The 17,764-nt window shown below is 43.1% G+C and overlaps 1 protein-coding gene and 1 long non-coding RNA gene across 4 annotated transcripts in view; both read left to right on the top strand.

Moving 5' to 3' along the window:
* Positions 1 to 10,622, top strand: part of LOC123934121 — a 58,059-nt gene extending 47,437 nt beyond the window's left edge. For all 3 annotated transcript variants that reach the window (XR_006816743.1, XR_006816741.1, XR_006816740.1), the window contains one exon: positions 9,634 to 10,622. This is a non-coding gene — a long non-coding RNA (uncharacterized LOC123934121). The remainder of the gene's footprint in view (positions 1 to 9,633) is intronic.
* Positions 10,623 to 11,287: 665 nt separating this feature from the next.
* Positions 11,288 to 17,764, top strand: part of CDR2 (cerebellar degeneration related protein 2) — a 28,597-nt gene continuing 22,120 nt past the window's right edge. The window contains exon 1 of the mRNA XM_045994100.1: positions 11,288 to 11,503. Coding sequence (XP_045850056.1) covers positions 11,425 to 11,503 — 79 coding nt within the window. The 5' untranslated portion in view covers positions 11,288 to 11,424. The remainder of the gene's footprint in view (positions 11,504 to 17,764) is intronic.

Raw genomic sequence — 17,764 nt, 5'->3', positions numbered from 1 at the left:
TACTGTAATAAACAAAAGTGTTTTTTTCTCCCTGACTAACTTTTTGGCTTACTTCTCTACTTTCAAGGAACAAGAGCTCATTTTCTAGATACTAAAGACAATGAACGGCTCAGTAACTGATGTGATCCAAGTCATTTCTTAGGGTTCTGTAAGAGAAAATACATAGAACACCCCAGCAAGTCCCATTATAGTCCTCCCTATAAGAATAATATTGTAAAATCACACATATCCACATATTGGAATGAAGCCTCTTGTTCTCCGCCTCTAATGCATGAATACATAAAACACAAGAAATTATAATAATATAAGAAATATGTGGCAGAGTGGAAAGGGCAAGATTTTGAAATCAGATGTCCCTTGGTTTGAATCCAGCTTTGTCACCTCACCAGCTCTGTGATCATAGACAGGTTACTTTATTTTCAGGGACATTTCCTCCAATGAACACTCTCTCTGTGTGTCTCTGCCTCTCACCGTCTCTCTGTCTCTGTCTCTCTCTCTCTCTTCTAGCACACACTCAACATATAAGCTACTGAATTGCTAGCTATTACTATAATATCCAATATATAAAAAGATATGAGCCAATGATATAATAAAAATGATGGGAGAAACTGCTTTTTCACTTACAAAAATAAAGTCTTCTACAAACTGAGACTTTTGGCTCTCCATTCATGTTTATTGAGTAGGAGTTTGTGAACAGTGTGTCTCAGCATAAGTGTTAGCAAACCTATGCCAAAGAAGCCTAAAACAAAACAGATAAAGTCAGTGTGTTCTTGCAGTGAAAATCTAGTAAAATACTTGGCGTAATCGAGTCTTAATAAAAAAAAAACAAACCTAACATTTCTAGAGGGTTTAGTTTGTGCCAGGAACCATTTTAAGTACTTTGTATATTTTGAGTCACTTAATCCTCATAATAATTCTATTCATTAGGCACTATTTTTATTCTCATGTTACAGATGAGGAAGCAGAGGCACAGAATGGTTGAGTAACTTACCCAGGGTCACACAGCTAGTAAGACGGGCGCGGAACTCCTCTCTGGCAGACTCCATGCTCTTAACCCATTTAACCATCCTGCCTCTCTGAGGGGAATGAGATGTGGAAGAGTCACAGAGAGAGAAAACATGAGTAGCGGGAAGGGCAGAAAAGAAGAGAGAATCCCAAATAGATTCTACACTGAGCACGGAGCCCACCGTGGGGCTCCATCTCACAACCCTGAGATCATGACCTGAGCCAAAACCAAAAGTTGGATTCTTAACTGAGCCACTCAGGCACCCCAAACTGCACATTTTAAATGGGTGAATTATATGGTATACGTGAATTACATCTCAATGAAGCTGTGAAAAAATCTATCTACTTTATTATTTTTTATTTATTATTGTTATTTTTTTAATTTTAAGTAGGCTCCACACCCAACATGTGGCTTGAACTCATAACACTGAAATCAAGAGTCACATGCTCTACCAACTGAGCCAACCAGGAAGCCCTACTCTTTTTTTTTTTTTTAAGATTTTATTTGGGGGCGCCTGGGTGGCTCAGCGGGTTAAAGCCTCTGCCTTCGGCTCAGGTCATGATCCCAGGGTCCTGGGATCGAGCCCCACATCGGGCTTTCTGCTCCACGGGGAGCCTGCTTCCTCCTCTCTCTCTCTGCCTGCCTCTCTGCCTACTTGTGATCTCTGTCTGTCAAATAAATAAATAAAATCTTTAAAAAAAAAAAGATTAAAAAAAAAAAGATTTTATTTGTTTATTTGACAGAGATCACAAGTAGGCAGAGAGGCAGGCAGAGAGCGAGGGGAAGCAGGCTTCCTGCAGAGCAGAGAACCTGATGAGGGGCTCGATCCCAGGACCCTGAGATCACGACCAGAGCTGAAGGCAGAGGCTTAACCCACTGAGCCAACCAATGCCCCTACACTTTTTATTTATTTTTTAATTTTTTAATTTTTTTAAAGATTTTATTTATTTATTTGACAGACAGAGAGGCAGGCAGAGAGATAAGGGAAAGCAGGCTCCCTGCTGAGCAGAGAGCCCAATGCAGAGCTCAATCCCAGGACCCTTGGATCATGACCTGAGCCAAAGGCAGAGGCTTTAAACCACTGAGCCAGCCAGGCGCCCCTACTCTTTTTATTTTTAACATAAGAGTTTAACTAACTTTTTTCTTTCACTTAGAGGAGATACTCTAGACAAGTACATGATTAAAAGTGAGAAGATAGGGCGCCTGGGTGGCTCAGTGGTTTAAGCCACTGCCTTCAGCTCAGGTCATGATCTCAGGGTTCTGGGATCGAGTCCCACATCGGGCTCTCTGCTCGGCAGGGAGCCTGCTTCCCTCTTTCTCTCTCTGACTGCCTCTCTGCCTACTTGTGATCTCTCTCTGTCAAAATAAATAAATAAAATCTTTTTAAAAAAAGTGAGAAGATAAATATTATAGATATGCTTATACTAAAATGTACATATGTCTTAGAATCTGATAACACAGATAAGAGCGCAAACAGTTCCCCATTCCGGGTCATTGAACATAGGAGCAAACAGCTTGACAGACTTCCAACTGTCCTGAAGGGAAAACATCATTTCACTATGCACACCTAGTACCTGGGACTATTCTGATAAGCTACAAATGATACTCTATTTGGTCTACTCTGCTAAGTAAACCGTGTAAACACAGTACATTTTAGAGACAGAATCTAAAAGTGTAGAGCTCTAAAGGCAGACGCCTCTGAACCTCCCTTTTCTCATCTGTAAGGACAAGAAGAGTCTTTCCCTTGAAGGTGGTTGTTGTGAGGATTACATGAGATAATATGAGCACTGGGCTTGGCATGGTTCATGACCCACGGTAAGCACCCAAGGGGACTTACCATTATTACGGTATATACAGTAACCAAGTCATGACAAACACCTCAAGCTAATCTTCAAAAAACGTAAACGGTATCCTGTGTCCTTTGCATAAGAAAGTGTGGCGACACTCAAAGTATTTTAGAACTATTTCTATCCCACATGGTTTAAATATTTTTGAAACCATGTAAACACGTAAACAAAGTAAAAACTCTTCTGTCTAGAATGACTTATTCTCTGAAGAGGATGATGAATTTTACTTATTTAATTATGAAATCGGAAAAACCCATATCATAGACTAGGTTAAGTCATATTTTGGGGTGACATATTTATTTATTTTTTTTAAAGATTTTATTTATTTATTTGACAGAGAAAGATCACAAGCAGGCAGAGAGGCAGGCAGAGAGAGAGGAGGAAGCAGGCTCCCTGCTGAGCAGAGAGCCCGACGTGGGACTCGATCCCAGGACCCTGAGATCATGACCTGAGCCGAAGGCAGCGGCTTAAACCACTGAGCCACCCAGGCGGCCTTGGGGTGACATATTTAGCTGAAGGAAAGCAATATAACCCATCAGCTCTCCAAATGGAGTTAAAAAAAAAACAACCCAGCAGGCTGGTAGACTTTTTGAAGCAGGACGTGCCCTTTCCAGTAATGGTCATGAGCATGGAATTTTAATAACGTTCTGGAATTCCAGGACTCAGTCTTTCAGCCAAGTGTTTTGAAAGCTGGTTTCAAGAATTCTTGATCAAGTAATCCTCTTCCTTATAATGGTACAGGAAGGTTAAAATGCCTGGGTAAAGCAAACCAGCCATTTATTTCCCACCATACCTCTGCTACGGTTTAAGTGAGAAAGCTCAGGAGAATAAAATCCAAAAGCTAAAAGGTTTCAAATATCGTAGGTTCGCTTTTCTTTTTTCTTTTCATTTCTTGTTTCCATTATGTTTCTACGGAATCTTACATAACACCCAGGGCTCTGAATCTTTGGGTGTCCCTCTCTCTCTCTCTCTCTCTTTTTTAAAGATTTCACGTATTTATTTGACAGAGATCACAAGTAGGCAGAGAGGCAGGCAGAGAGAGGGGGTGAGAAGCAGGCTCCCTGCTGAGCAGAGAGCCCGATGTGGGGCTCGATCCCAGGACCCTGGGATCATGACCTGAGCCGAAGGCAGAGGCTTAACCCACTGAGCCACCCAGGCGCCCCTCTCTCTCTTTTTTCTAATTGAAATACAGTTGACATACATGTTGTATTAGCGTCAGGTACACCACCTAGTGATTTCACAAGTCTCTATATTATGCTACACTCACCAGCAAGTCTAGCTGCCATCTGTCACCTGACATTATTGCAATATCATTGACTCTATTGTCTTTGGGTCTCTTACAGTGTCATTTTGACAAACTGCTGATACAATCAGGTTTTTAATTTCCTCAGCTAGTTAAGAGTTAAGCGTTTATCCCTGTGGGAAGTTACAGGGAGAATCATCACATACCTGTGAAAATAAAGCCTGGGCAAATAAAGCCTGACCTCTTCCATAAGCAGAGGGAAGAACGTCCTTAGGAATGAGACTATCAGCAAAGATCATCATGAAGTTATTGGAGAAGATTAAATGGAAGACTTGGAAGAAATTCATTATCAGAAAAAGTCAAGATCTTTCTCAACAATGGAGACCATGGAGCAATGGAGGTCCAGGGGAGATCCTGCTCACTCTCTGAGAAAGAGTTTTCCTCGGGGCTTCTCTGGTAGGTTCCAAGTGATCACGTGGCACATGCCAGTGTAAAGGCTGGCCACGGCAAGAGGAGCCATGACCACAGCAACAGCCTGAAAATTGAGTAAAATTTCCACGTTATCGGAGAAGGGGCCACAGGAAAGGACACTTGTAAATCCTACCAGTGATGTCATTTGGCTAATTTTAATAAGCTGAAGGCGACTTTTGTGTCTAGTGAAAGTCTCTGCAAACCTTCTTGATAGTATTTCCAAGGGAACCAAGGAAGGAGGAAGCCTATTGAGTATAAAGGGGCACTGTATGGAACAGAACTTTTTGGACTGGAACAGCAGTCAGCCTGAGAGTTGTTGTGAAAATACCCAGTCAGATCATTAAGAGCATGCCAAATCATTAAAATCATCTAGGAGAACAAAAAAACAAACAAACAAACAAACAGCAACACAGGATTATTTTAGTGTGGTTTTTTATTGATGAAAATGACTCCTAAACTTTTACTTAACGTGAAATAACCAAAACTGTAAGGGGTGGGGGAGGCATAGGGAGGCAAAAGTTCACTGCTTTCAGAACCAGTAGGGAGCATACATCCTGTAATATCCTTAATCAAATCGGTTAACACCACTCCGAAGCCAAGGCGCATTCACTTTGTGTTCAGGCATTGTACAAATAGTTACATCAATTAACTTATTAAATCCTTAAAATGAGCCTATGAAGTGGGTACTACAATTATCCCTACTTTACAAATGAAACTGAGGACCATAGAAATTAATCAATTTGCCTAGCTAGTTAGTGACAGAGCCACAATGAGCCAAGGCAGATGACCTCAGAATCTGTGCTTTCAATCGTTATGTTAGACTTCTTCTCTATAAGGCACACAAGGCCACGCTCTACAGAAAATGATGGCTTGTATATATACCATGGCATAGTTTTATACAAATCCATTAGGGAAGGTTAAAATATCAATGTTTGCCATTGCAAAATGCCAAACAATACTAAGAAAGTCAAGTTCGCGTTGGTGGTAATAAATGAGTAATATTATGAAATATAAGGGTTTTAACACCATTAACTCTATCCACCCTGACCACATAATTGGTAATGAGTGACAACTCAATTTGTGATTACCACGGACCTTCTCAAGACATAGAATATCTTAATAATAATTCTAATTGTTCCATATAAGTGAATTTTCCAGATAACAAAAGCTTTCCCTTTAAACTCTAAAGCTTTTACGTTTTAAGTGGCAATCTTTTTAAAAGTTTCTTTGCCCTCGAACAGAGGATTTGGACATGGATAACCTTTTCTTGAAAAGACAGCTGTGTGAAGAATCAGCTCCTCGGAAAATCATAATAATCCCCTGTGGGGAAGGAGAAACTCTGTCCTAGGTGATAGGATAATGAGGGCTCCATCTCACTTGGGCTTGGTAAAAGGCCACTTCTGAAATCTTGCACAGGTATAAAAAAAGCTTCACACAGTAGAAACTAAAGACAGAATTTAGCGTTTCAGTTCCTAATGTTAGCATAGAATATGCCCAAGCAATGGGTTTGATCCTTAAAAGTACTATTTTTCATGCAAAGGAATTCTTCTTCCTTTTGTTTAAAAAAAAAAAAAAAAGGAAAATGGAGTTAAAATTCACTGTTTGCATACAATACATGATGGGTTGCAAAATTCCACTGAACACTAACTTAATTTTAGTTAACTAAAAATCCACAACCACTAGCTGTCACCAGATTCAGCATTTTGCTTTCTTATCCATTCGCTCAGCATTTTTTGAGAAGTTCTAGGGACCCTAATTTGCATAAAGTGTAACTCACTTGCATATGTATATATTTTTTTAAATTTTTAGTTATCCCTAAACCCAACATGGGGTTCAAACCCAAGACCCCAAGATCAAGAGTCACACACTCCTCCAACTGAGCCAGACAGGAGCCCCTACTTGAACATATTTTTAATAACGCTTCCAAGTTATAAAAGTGAGATTTACCCATGAGTTTGGATATACTTAACTAGGGACCAAGGACATTTGTGTATGGCATTATTATCTTCCCTGCTTGGGAGGGTGCAACAGAAAGGGAACAATGAAATGACATCCTTCAGCTAAAGTCGGACAGAAGGAATAGAATCTTTCATCTTAGTATAAAGTCGACCATTCAGTAGTTACAGAGTTGCACTGGAATATTTACTGTTGGTCTTCCCCTCACAGACTATGTAACTTTGGCCCAAAGGATGTATCGAAGATGGATATTAGAAGTAACACATTCTGGGGGTGGGTTTGAGTTTCTTTCTCTCTTTCCCCACCCCCCACTGGCATGCACTTGCTCTCTCTCTCTCTCTCTCTCAAAATAAATAAATAAAATCTTAAAAAAAAAAAAACAAACACACACACATTCTGGTCTTTGCTCTGATGTAGACGTCCCTCGTAAATCTGGCCTATTGTCTCAGCCTTTCAGTGACTTGATTTATGCAACTGGAAAATAGGAAAATAGGTTAACAAAGCAAGATTCATCTTTCTTTTAACCCTGACTATAGTTTTAGTAATACCATGATTTTTCTGTTTTATCCCTAACTTCCCGGAATATTTGGCCGGGTTGGCATAATCTTAATGTGTCACAAAACAGACAAATATCCAGATAACTCAAGAGAAGTCACTTGCTTAAATAATCCTTGGGAATTCAGCGGACACTGCAGTCTTTACTGCCCAGTTTCTTTGGGAAGGGAAGGGCAAGCTAGAAGTAAGCAGTGAACAGCTGGTTCAAATTATCTAAGTCCCCGAGCTTCACTTTGCTTTGGGTAGATCCAAAAATGATTCCAAATATATGGGAAGCAGGATCCTACAATGAAAAGGGGTTATGAAACCCGTATGCAGACCAAGCATTGTCCGCAGACTGAATAAAGAATATTTTGCTCATATGTGCACTATAGATTCTGCTATAATGATAAGATACTATATGAATTTTTTTGTTGTCATTATGCAGTACCCAAACACTTGAAAAGTACAAGTACCATTATGTGGAGGTCAGCCAACATTTTTGGCTTTAAAGGTAATTCTCAGATTTGAAAAAGCTGGAAATACCAGTGAAGACCCCCTTCTAGGGAGTTACTTCTGGTGTAAGTGAGAATGAAGATTGAAGACTGGGTTGCCAAGAATGCCAAAACAAGGGAGTCCGTTGAACCAAAATCCAAGATACAAATTTAGTGCCCCCAAACGTAGGCACTCTTCTTTTTCTTAGTTTTATTTCAGGCATGCTGAAAAAAAAAAGAAGCATGCCACACATTCTGAGCTGATCTATCATTAAGTCAGGAAGTAGGTATTTACAAACTCAGAATTTTGCAGAGGATCATAAATTCACTGAATTAAGTGTTGTTTTTTTTTTAAGATTTTATTTATTTGAGAGAGACAATGAGAGAAAGAGAGATGAGTTAGGGGAGTTGGGGGAAGGAGATTTCCCCGAGTTGGGAGCCTGATGTAGGGCTCCATCCCAGGACCTTGAGATCATGACCTGAGCCAAAGGCAGCCGCTTAACTGACTGAGCCACCTAAGTGCCCCAAGTTAAGTTTTTTTAAAAAAGCATTTGAGTTAAGCACCCATCCTGTCTGAAACATGTGAATATAAGGTCTTAATAACATTATGAAAAACTCTTGTAGCCTCAACTTCTCTTTGTTTATATATACTGAGAGGAGGAAGTAAAATCCCCCTTATTTCCATTTGCAAAAGGAACTATCAATATTTTGCTTTGTATTATTTTCATCATAGTAAATACCTATTTCAGTAAATATCAAACTGAAAATCACCACTTACAATTTTTTTTCAAAGCCACCACTACTATCTAAAAACTCTCCTTACCTGATTTTACTATAGCAACAAGACACAAGAATTTTTTTTCAAAGGTTTTATTTACTTATTTGACAGAGATCACAAGTAGGCAGAGAGGCAGGCACAGAGGGCAGGGCGGGGGGGGGGGGGGGGGGGAGGGGGGGGAGGGGGCGGAGGCGGGGGGGGGAGGGGGGAGGCGGGGGGGGGAGGGGGGAGGGGGGGAGGCGGGGGGGGGGGGGTGGTCAGGAAGCAGGCTCCCTGCTGAGCAGAGAGCCCAATGTGGGCCGATCCCAGGACCCTGAGATCATGACCTGAGCCAAACGCAGAGGCTTTAACCCACTGAGCCACCCAGGTGTCCCACAAACAAGAATCAATTTTATCTTTACGAGCAGGGACAAAAGACTTCTCTGAAACTGGTTCTTCTTTACCAGAAAAGGTTTTATACAGAAGAGTTTAAATTAAAAAATGGTATAATGGTTAGGCTGGGCAGGTGTACAATGTACCCATGAATTATTAAATGAAAACCCAAACCCTTCTTTTTAGAATCAACTTGGGTTGTTATTCACTAACCTACTATTACACCAAGTAATGTCAATGTCCCTGAAGAGGCTGTTGATGATTGCTTCTAAGTTTTGACTGAATAGACTGTAAAAGAATGATGGCGACCCCTCCAAAGCATGGCTTTGAGCAGCGAAAGCTAACATCTTTTTTTTTTTTAAGATTATTTATTTATTTATTTGCCAGAGAGATCACAAGTTGGCAGAGAGGCAGGCAGAGAGAGAGAGAGAGAGAGAGAGAGGGAAGCAGGCTCTCTGCCGAGGAGAGAGCCCAATGCGGGACTTGATCCCAGGACTCTGGGATCATGACCTGAGCCGGAGGCAGCGGCTCAACCCACTGAGCCATCCAGGCGCCCACTAACATCTTTTTCAATTCAATTTTTGTTCACACTTTCCAGGGAAAAAAGTTTCTTCAAAAGGTGTCTGTAGAAAGAACCCACTAGTACCAAAGATATAAAGTCTGTTTTTCTGCCATTTTAATCTATCAATAATACTAACTCTCCGGGGCGCCTGGGTGGCTCAGTGGGTAAAAGCCTCTGCCTTCAGCTCAGGTCATGATCCCAGAGTCCTGGGATCGAGCCCCGCATCGGGCTCTCTGCTCCGCGGGTAGCCTGCTTCCTCCTCTCTCTCTGCCTGCCTCTTTGCCTAGTTGTGATTTCTCTCTGTCAAATAAATAAAATATTTAAAAAAAATTACTAACTCTCCATATCTTTTTTTTTTTTTTTTTTGAAGGAGAATGCAAAAGAACGTTTCAGTACGCTGACCAGTTTGATTTGGAGTTCAATGAGTTATTTGCCATGGAGGAAAAAAGCCAGCATTTCCAATCTTGCGGATCAGTGACTAGGGGAGATGAGTCCCTTGAAGGTCAAATGCCTGATTTTAGCCCCTCAGCTTCCACAAATCACCATCAGCAAATCCTAAATCCAATCATCTCTCTTTCCAAAGAGCTCAGTGTGCAGTGACTTACTTCTAGATTAAGACAGTTGGCTTTAAATTATTTTCTTTTGGCTCTGGACTATATCTCTATCTGAATTTTGACAATTAGGGCAGTAAAGGCTATAAAGGTAACCTAGTTTTCTTTTTTTTTAAAAAGTAAAAAAAAAAAGTAATTAATAACATTTTGCCTTTTAGTATACCTGAATTCAGAAGAAAAGGATTTGCGTTTACCATTCCTCTTTATTACTTTCCAACACCACTATTCCTTCTACATTTATTGGTTGGCACTCTGCTGTAGGAGAGAGCACTGTTTTTATCAGCAGTATCTTTACCCTTACGTCAAGGTCGAGAACACTGACCATCCAGTCACCCTACTTAAGTTTCTATGTTTGGTCTGCACGGTGATGGTAAAAGCCGCACCCCACGAACGGTATCAACTTTAACTCTGTGCGGAACGAAGTTCACTGCGCTGCTGGCCATCAAGTGCTAGGGCTGCATTCAATTCCCTCCAGGGGCCATGTCGTGACCCTGGGTACTTAACTGGCGATCTATGAACCTTTTAAAAATCATGTGCAAAAGTGCTTGCAATTCCCCCCCCCCCCCCCTTAAGGAGCTGCCTTCAGCTGCACCCTTTTCAGCCCCCAGATACTTCAATGGGGCCCTCCGTTTCAGGGGAAGTGAGCACAACTCAGTAGCTTGGAGGTGAGCGCTCAGATAATGAAGGAGAAAACTGCCAACAGCCTAAACTCCCGGCCGACCCTTAGTTTCTCGAGAGCAAACCTGGGAGTCAAAAGACCAAAAGGGGCCAGCCGGGCGGCGGACCTCGGCTCCCGGCACCCTTCGCGCCTCCGGCTGCACGAAGGGCGCCCCCACGACGACCGCCCACTGCTTGGACGCCGGACTCCCGCCCCCTCGAGCCCACGTAGCCTGTCCACCGGCTAACCGGCAGGTCGGACACCCACCAAAGGCGCCACGGAGGCCGCCACCTCCACACCCAGGGATCTGAACGCTGGCCCAGAAGTGACCCAACGCAGAAGGGAGGGCGGGGCCGTCGGCCGCACCCCTTCGCCTTTCCCCCGCCTTCTTTGTTTCTTCCGGAGTCACCATTGGCTGCTTGCCCGCTAGACCGGGCGATCCGCGGGCCTGCGGTGAGACAGGATTGGACGACGTCGCTGCCGCTCGGCCGGCGACCCGCTCGCGATTGGCCGAGGCGCCGCCGGGGGTTTGAATCGCGGCCCCGGCCGGGGAGGGTTCTGCCAAAGTGCCACGTTGGGCCCGGCTGCAGCGTGAGGAGCCGGCACAGAGTGCCGGCCGGGGCGCTCGCGCCGGGGCTCCGGCTGTCGGGGCCGTTGAGCGGCTCGAGGCGGGTCGGGAAGCCCGTCGGCGGCGTGCGGTGCGCTCCGCCCCGCGGCGGCGGCGGCAGCGGGTTGCAGTTCTGGTCAGGAGGCGCGGCGGAGCCTGGGCGGCGTCGCGTCCCGCCCGAGGGCGGCTCTGGCTGAGGGCGGAGGAGCCGGTGGAGCGCCCGGGGCAGCGGCTGAGGCGGGACGGCGGCGGCGGGGGCAGCTGCCCCCGGAGGAGCCAGCCGAGATGTTGGCGGAAAACCTAGTGGAGGAGTTTGAGATGAAGGAGGACGAGCCGTGGTACGACCACCAGGACCTCCAGCAAGGTGAGGGCGCGGTCGCTCCCCCCGCCCTCGGGCGGGCGGCCTGGCCGGGGAGGCTCCCGGGCGCGAAACCGTTAAAAAGTTGCTCTTGCCGGCGACGGGTGGACGCCAGGTGCGGGAAGGTCCGGCGCTCACCTGGCGTGGGCACGGGCCGCGCGCCTAGCCCGCGGGGAGGCCGCTTCTGCGCAGTGACCCTCACCATCCCTGCGTGTGGGCCGGGCACGTCGGGAGCGCTTCCCGGCTTAGCTGGTTGAATCCTCCCCGCGTTCCTAGGAGGCGCAGGACGGCCCCTTCCCGGCTTGCACCCCGAGGCCTCTGCGCCTCCTCGGGGGACCCCCGCCCCGAGGCCGCGCCGAGTAGGAGCTGCTGCAGGTGGTAGGGGTAGCCGTGCAATGTGGCAGGAACCATGCCGGGCTCTCCTACCTCACCCTCTCCATCCATTCCTCCATGAGGCACTTTTGTCCCCATTTCCCAGATGAGGAAAGCGAGGCTAAAACGGCCCAACGATTTCGCCCAAGTCAAGTGCATGTTTGAACCCACACACTCAGAGCGAGGAGTCGTAGCCACTGCCTAGACCCTATCTCTCCTTTATCACCGGTTTACAGCTTCTTCAGTTGGGTGTTAGAAAGCTGAAAACATTTTTTTTTTTTTTGCTTGTGCATAGGTCACCAGATGCCAAGCGAGAGTGACTTGAGGCACTTGGCCTCTGAGGCTTCTTGCAGTGTGCGCCCTAGCTTTTTAGTTAAAAACAGGCACTCAGATCCTGGCCTGCCTTGGATTTCTTGCGGAAGCTGTCTCCAGAGAGAAATCTTCGAGCAGCCTTCAGTTTGGAGCCAGTGCCCCTACCTTGTTTATGTGAATTAATAGAGGGAATTTGCATTTGGGGAACGCTTTTTGTAGGTTCTTAACACTGGTGCTCATTTGGTCCTCCCATCAAGCTGTGGACAGTAGACTAGATACTGTTTTGGGGGCAGCTAGGATTTCCACTCCAAACTTGAGAACAAACTTTCTTAGCCACTATACTGAACACTCCTTGGGAATTTTTTTCAGGCATCTTCTGTCTCTGCAATTCTGTGAAAATCAACTTTTTCAGCTTTAAATTTGCACTGAAAATTAACATCTCGTTTAGTTGAATATTAAATAACCATGATGTTGGTTCATGGTAATCATTGAACTTGGTCGGAACAGGGAGTGGTGGTGGGGGGGGAGATGCAGGCTTGAATGACTTGTTTTGTTTGCCTTTTCTAAATACAAGCAGCTCTTTGGGGGAAAGGTGATTTTTGATATATTGTGGACAGTCACTTGAACCAAAGTGGTTCACCGTTTCACTGAAATAGCCCAAGCTGTTAAGTGACTGCAGTGCAGTATTGCCATCATATGTTCTCAATGTCCACAAGGCAGATTTGTCTTGGGCTTTAACAAACCTGTTTTCAAAATTCCCCATAAGAATCGATGGCCTAGTTAGATACTTTCTCCAGGATTAATGAGGCAACCACTGCACAGTTGCAGCATATCCCTACAATAAATGAAGCAGTTTGTATAATCAAAGCTAAATATCTTTCTTTAACAAGCATAGATCTGTGAAGCTTCTCCCCCCCTTTTTTTTAATCTAACAAACTTAAGCATATAATAGAGGCTCAGTCTTAATATTTGTTGACCTGAGTCAACAAATATTAAAACAGGATTACTGTTTTCATGGCTCCCTTCCATCGGGTGCTTTAATCCACAGTGCCCTTCTGCCCTGTGGGAAGTTGTTAGGAGCGACCAGTTGTAAGATTTCAGTCTGTGGGAAACAGATGCAGCCTGTTGCCATTACATGTGGAACTCTTTAACCTCTGATCAAAGCAAAGCCATCAGATGTTCAAGTTCAATGAAACCGTAATGAGCGCAGGTCCAAACCTCCTTAATGTCAGTTTGCATTTGGGATTTGTTTTCTGCTTTTCAAAAGATTTTTACATCTAACCCTATATGTCAAAACCCAAGTGCGTGGGGTAGGAATAGATGTGAATTTCCAACAATCATAACTTGTGAATATGGCCTATAGAAGAAGGAAGTCTATACTGTGAATAAAAGGATATCTTTGTCCCAACTTTTAAAAATTACATGTACACATATACAGAACATCTAAACTTCTAACGAATTTTTAAGTGTGTTAATTTCTGAAGAATTTATTATCGAGTCTGTGCCAGGAATTCATCTATGCACCAGGGTCACCGTGCCTATCCATAAGATAGAATAGATAGGGTCCTACTCCTGGAATTGACAGTCTAGGAATCTGTTTACTAGTGGAGCCTGGCGATAGTGCCTCCTGCTCTGTGCCCAACTACAGTGCCTGGCAACTGGGAGGCCCTGGTAGATATTTGATGCTGAATACAGTTTGGAAACAAGTCTGTCCTGTTAAACAGATTGATAAGCACATCTAGTGGGATTTTATCAAATGCAGACATCTGTTCTTTTTTTTTTTCTTTTTCTTTTTTTTTAACGTCCTCACTATTAACTTTACTGAGCAAGCCTTGTTCGGAGAGAGCTGCTAAAAAGGTTTCAAAGTCATTAAACTATAAACTTGTTTCCTTTAGCAATAGAAACATTATTTAAGTAAATCGACCACATCAAATTTGCTGGGGAAGTCTTTTTTAAATTAAAAGTGCAGAAAAATTCTAACCTCGGAAGGATGTGGTCCACCATTTATCCCTTGTTAGAAACATGTAAAGCTTGTGCAGGCAGAAGGAGAAAACCCTCTGCTTTTACAGACGGTTTGATAAAGAGACTCTTTTGTCAGAGGGCTGAGTTGGCACAGTAAGAATACTGACAATGATCTCTATGGGTAAGATCCTTTCTGGGACAGCAGGAGCCTTCTGTACAGGTAATGACGGTGCTTGCTTTGAAATGTGCCCCGAGAACAAGGTGGAAAGACTTCAGAGACTGAGTTTTCTTTTAGTCCAGCTGCTATTATAAGTGTCGTTTGGTGAGCTGTGCAAGCTTAGAATAAGGTTTCAAGTTCCTACTAGGTGGATCAGCAAATTAGATCTTAGTTTAAAGGAACCCTCCTATTTCTCCTCCTTTTCATGATGAGTACACTTTCCATGTGTACAACTAATTTGCTGAATCATTGTTGAAGGGTCATTAAAACTGGCACCATCATTTTTCTTGATGTTTATATTCAGGTTTTTTGCTTTCCCAATTATAGTAACGTTGGCAACAGGAGTTACACAGAAGCATCACCAAATGACGCATTTGATTTTGTAATAGGAAAAGCTGTCAGCCCTAATGTTGTTGAATTACAGCTGCAGCCTACAGCTAACATGGGAATATGTTGTCCCCACAGTTTGTGAAAACTGAAGTAAAATAAAAATATAATAGCAGGGGAATTTAAAAGTTTCAGAATTCCGGAAGAAAGATCCTTTTAAAAAAAATCACTCAGCTGCCAGAGCCAATCTTTTGCTTTGGCATAGGGCTGGGTAGAGTACCTGCTTAGAGCTTACATTTTACACCGTTAAGGTAGATTATCACTTGCAAAGATTAATTAGTGAAAATATTAAACATAGGAAGGTATTGATAGATTGTAATTCTCAAGCCAGCAGTAAATGTGTGGTATTTTTAGTGGCTGCCTAGCTCCGTTCAATAGGATTTAGAAAAGACAACCTCTTAATGAAAATCCTTGTCGAGAAATAGAGATGATCAGGTGCATAAGGCTTCAAAACTATATTGTTACCTTTCCTTTTGTGCCTTAATTAAAAATATAAAAGGCATTGAGCATTCTCCCTTTCCCCCACTAATTATTTAGAAACACTTCTTGGGCTTACTGCCAGCTTTTGGCTCCTTTTGGTTATGGAAGCCAGATGCTACACAACAGGAAATGAATTTTTTTTTTTAAGACCAAAAAAAGACCCCTGTCTTTAAACTAACAGATGAAGTAATATCCTATTATGCAGTGTGACTTCACAGACACTTACTTGTAGTTGAGACTTGTTTTGCCAGAAATCTACCCTAAACTTCTATGAAATATTTAGGAGATTGAGACCTCAGGTTACTGAACCAGGTCGGGGCTTTGTTTAACTGGAAATAAGGATTGAGATAAAGACAAGTCTCAAATTCTTTTCTGCTTGCTGTTTACTGGCACAGTGCTGTACTTGGCATCTCTTTCTGCATTAGCCAGAGCAGGAAAGCCACTCCTGGCTGTGTATTAAGGAGTAGATAGTTTTCTCAACTGTATCAAAGTAGTAGAAGATGGTCTCAAGTTAGTCTTGAGTCTGGAAGAGATTTTGGCTCAGGTTTTGATCACTAGTTAAGAACACCTTTGGTGAGTCTCTAGTCCTTCCCAGTTAGGAATTACCACCTTACAACAGGCCAGGAGAGCCTGAAGTAATGTTTGGGTAATGTTTATATGCTTTGTCTTAAATAAGCACGGTGGCTTCTGTGTGGGGCTGTGTATACACATTACATGTCCTATGAGAACAGAATAATTATTTCTGGAGCATCAGCATAGTTCCTTTTGCATTTAATGAAAATGGGAATTTAGCTTGCCTGGGGTTGTATGTGCTTTCCTTGGCAGAGCAGGCAATAAAAGCCAAGTAGCTCAACTCTGATTTCTCATTGCTACCTCCAAAAACAAGTGAAAAGGTTAAGTACCTCAAGGAGAAATGTACTCCCTACCTAAAACAAAGAGGTGTGCGGACCTCCCTGTGGCATACTCCCAGTATGAGGACTATGAAGTTCGAACCTGTTGACAGAGGTTTCTGTTTCGCTGTGACTCATCATGTTGATTTGGTCAGGTCATTTAGCATCTTTGTGCTTCAAATTGCCTCACTGAAAATCTAGGTTAAGTGCCTTGAAAAGATAGAAAAAGTAATGTCTTTTAAATGCTTTGAGCTGTTTGTAAAGGTTCTATGCCTTGTGAATAGATGTTATTTCATAGACTTGTTATCTGAAGTCTTACCCACATTAATAGACGTTGATAATATTTAAATCATGAGAGAATGTATTTTAACACCTGTCTGCCGACATACAGACTGATTTATTATAAATGGGTGTAAGATGTTTTAAAATGAGCTGAAGTAGTGTGTGGTAGGTGTTGATGCTTCATTTTTTCCCAGTGAGGGAAAACTAACCAAATGGAATACTAATTATGCACTCTAATGGACAGGACCGGGTACTAAAAGTTATGGCTTTTCTTCTACTACTTTCTCTAGGTTATGTTTTAATGTCAGTAGTAATGAGTAAACACAAAACCTTATTTGTCAACCTCTAAAAATTAAGTTTAAAGAGCATATGTAGTGAGGTTCCCTCTTTTCATAATATTTTTTCATATTAGTTTTTATGACATGAAGTAAAATGACTTTCCATCATACTTAGAATAAAATTTAAACATTCTTTACCATGGACTACAATCCTGCATGTTCCGATTGCTGCCTACCCTCCAGCTTCCTCTCTTCCCGCTCTCCCCTTCATGGTTCTGTCACACTGGCTTTTTGTCAGACCATAGACTCTACTAAGTTCTTCCCTGTTTCAGTGCTTCCGCTGGCTTTTTTATATGGCGAGATCCTCATTCCTCAGCTAAAATGTCCCCTCAGATTTTCCTTGTGACCTCCCTTTCTAAAATAGATCCTTTATTCATTATCACCAAATCTATTTTTCTTTCTCACACATCACATTTAATTTGTCGATAAATCTTTTAGCTCTGCTTTTAACTGTATCCGGATTCCTACCTCTTCTCTCCATCTCTGCCAGTGTAGTCCATGCCACCCTCATCTCACCCAGACGACTGCAGCCTCCTCCCTGCTTCCCTCTTTGTCTCTTGCAGTCTGTTTACACAGCGGCCACTCGCCCCATCAAAAGCTTTCTCTGGGTTCCATTTCACTCAGAGTAAAAGCCAAAGTCTTGACCTTCATAGGCCTTTCACAAGCTGGCTGGGCAACCTTAGAGTCCCTCTGACTTGTCACCGTCTCTGCACCCCCATACGCACTTTGTTTCACCCTCGTTGGCCTCCTTATTAGCTCCTGTCACGCCTCCTCCTAGAGCCTTTGTACTTGTTTTATCTCTGCCTGGAACACTGGTCCTCTAGATTGATCTATGCTCTATGGGGTCATTTAGTCAGTTCCTTCACATCTTGATTCAAATGTCACCCTTGTCACATGTTCTTAAAGTTCAGCCTTCCACATCCACATTCTTCATATCCCTCTATTAGCACTTATCACTGTCTATCTTATATTCTGTCAGGTTGTTTCTCCCAATAGAATAGAAGCTTCATGAGGGCAGGGAATTTTT

This window comes from Meles meles, chromosome 21 (assembly GCF_922984935.1).
Source record: "Meles meles chromosome 21, mMelMel3.1 paternal haplotype, whole genome shotgun sequence".
NCBI classification, from domain to species: Eukaryota; Metazoa; Chordata; class Mammalia; order Carnivora; family Mustelidae; genus Meles; species Meles meles.
The sequence above is the reverse complement of the archived record's forward strand: the minus strand, read 5'-3'. Positions and strand labels throughout refer to the sequence as shown.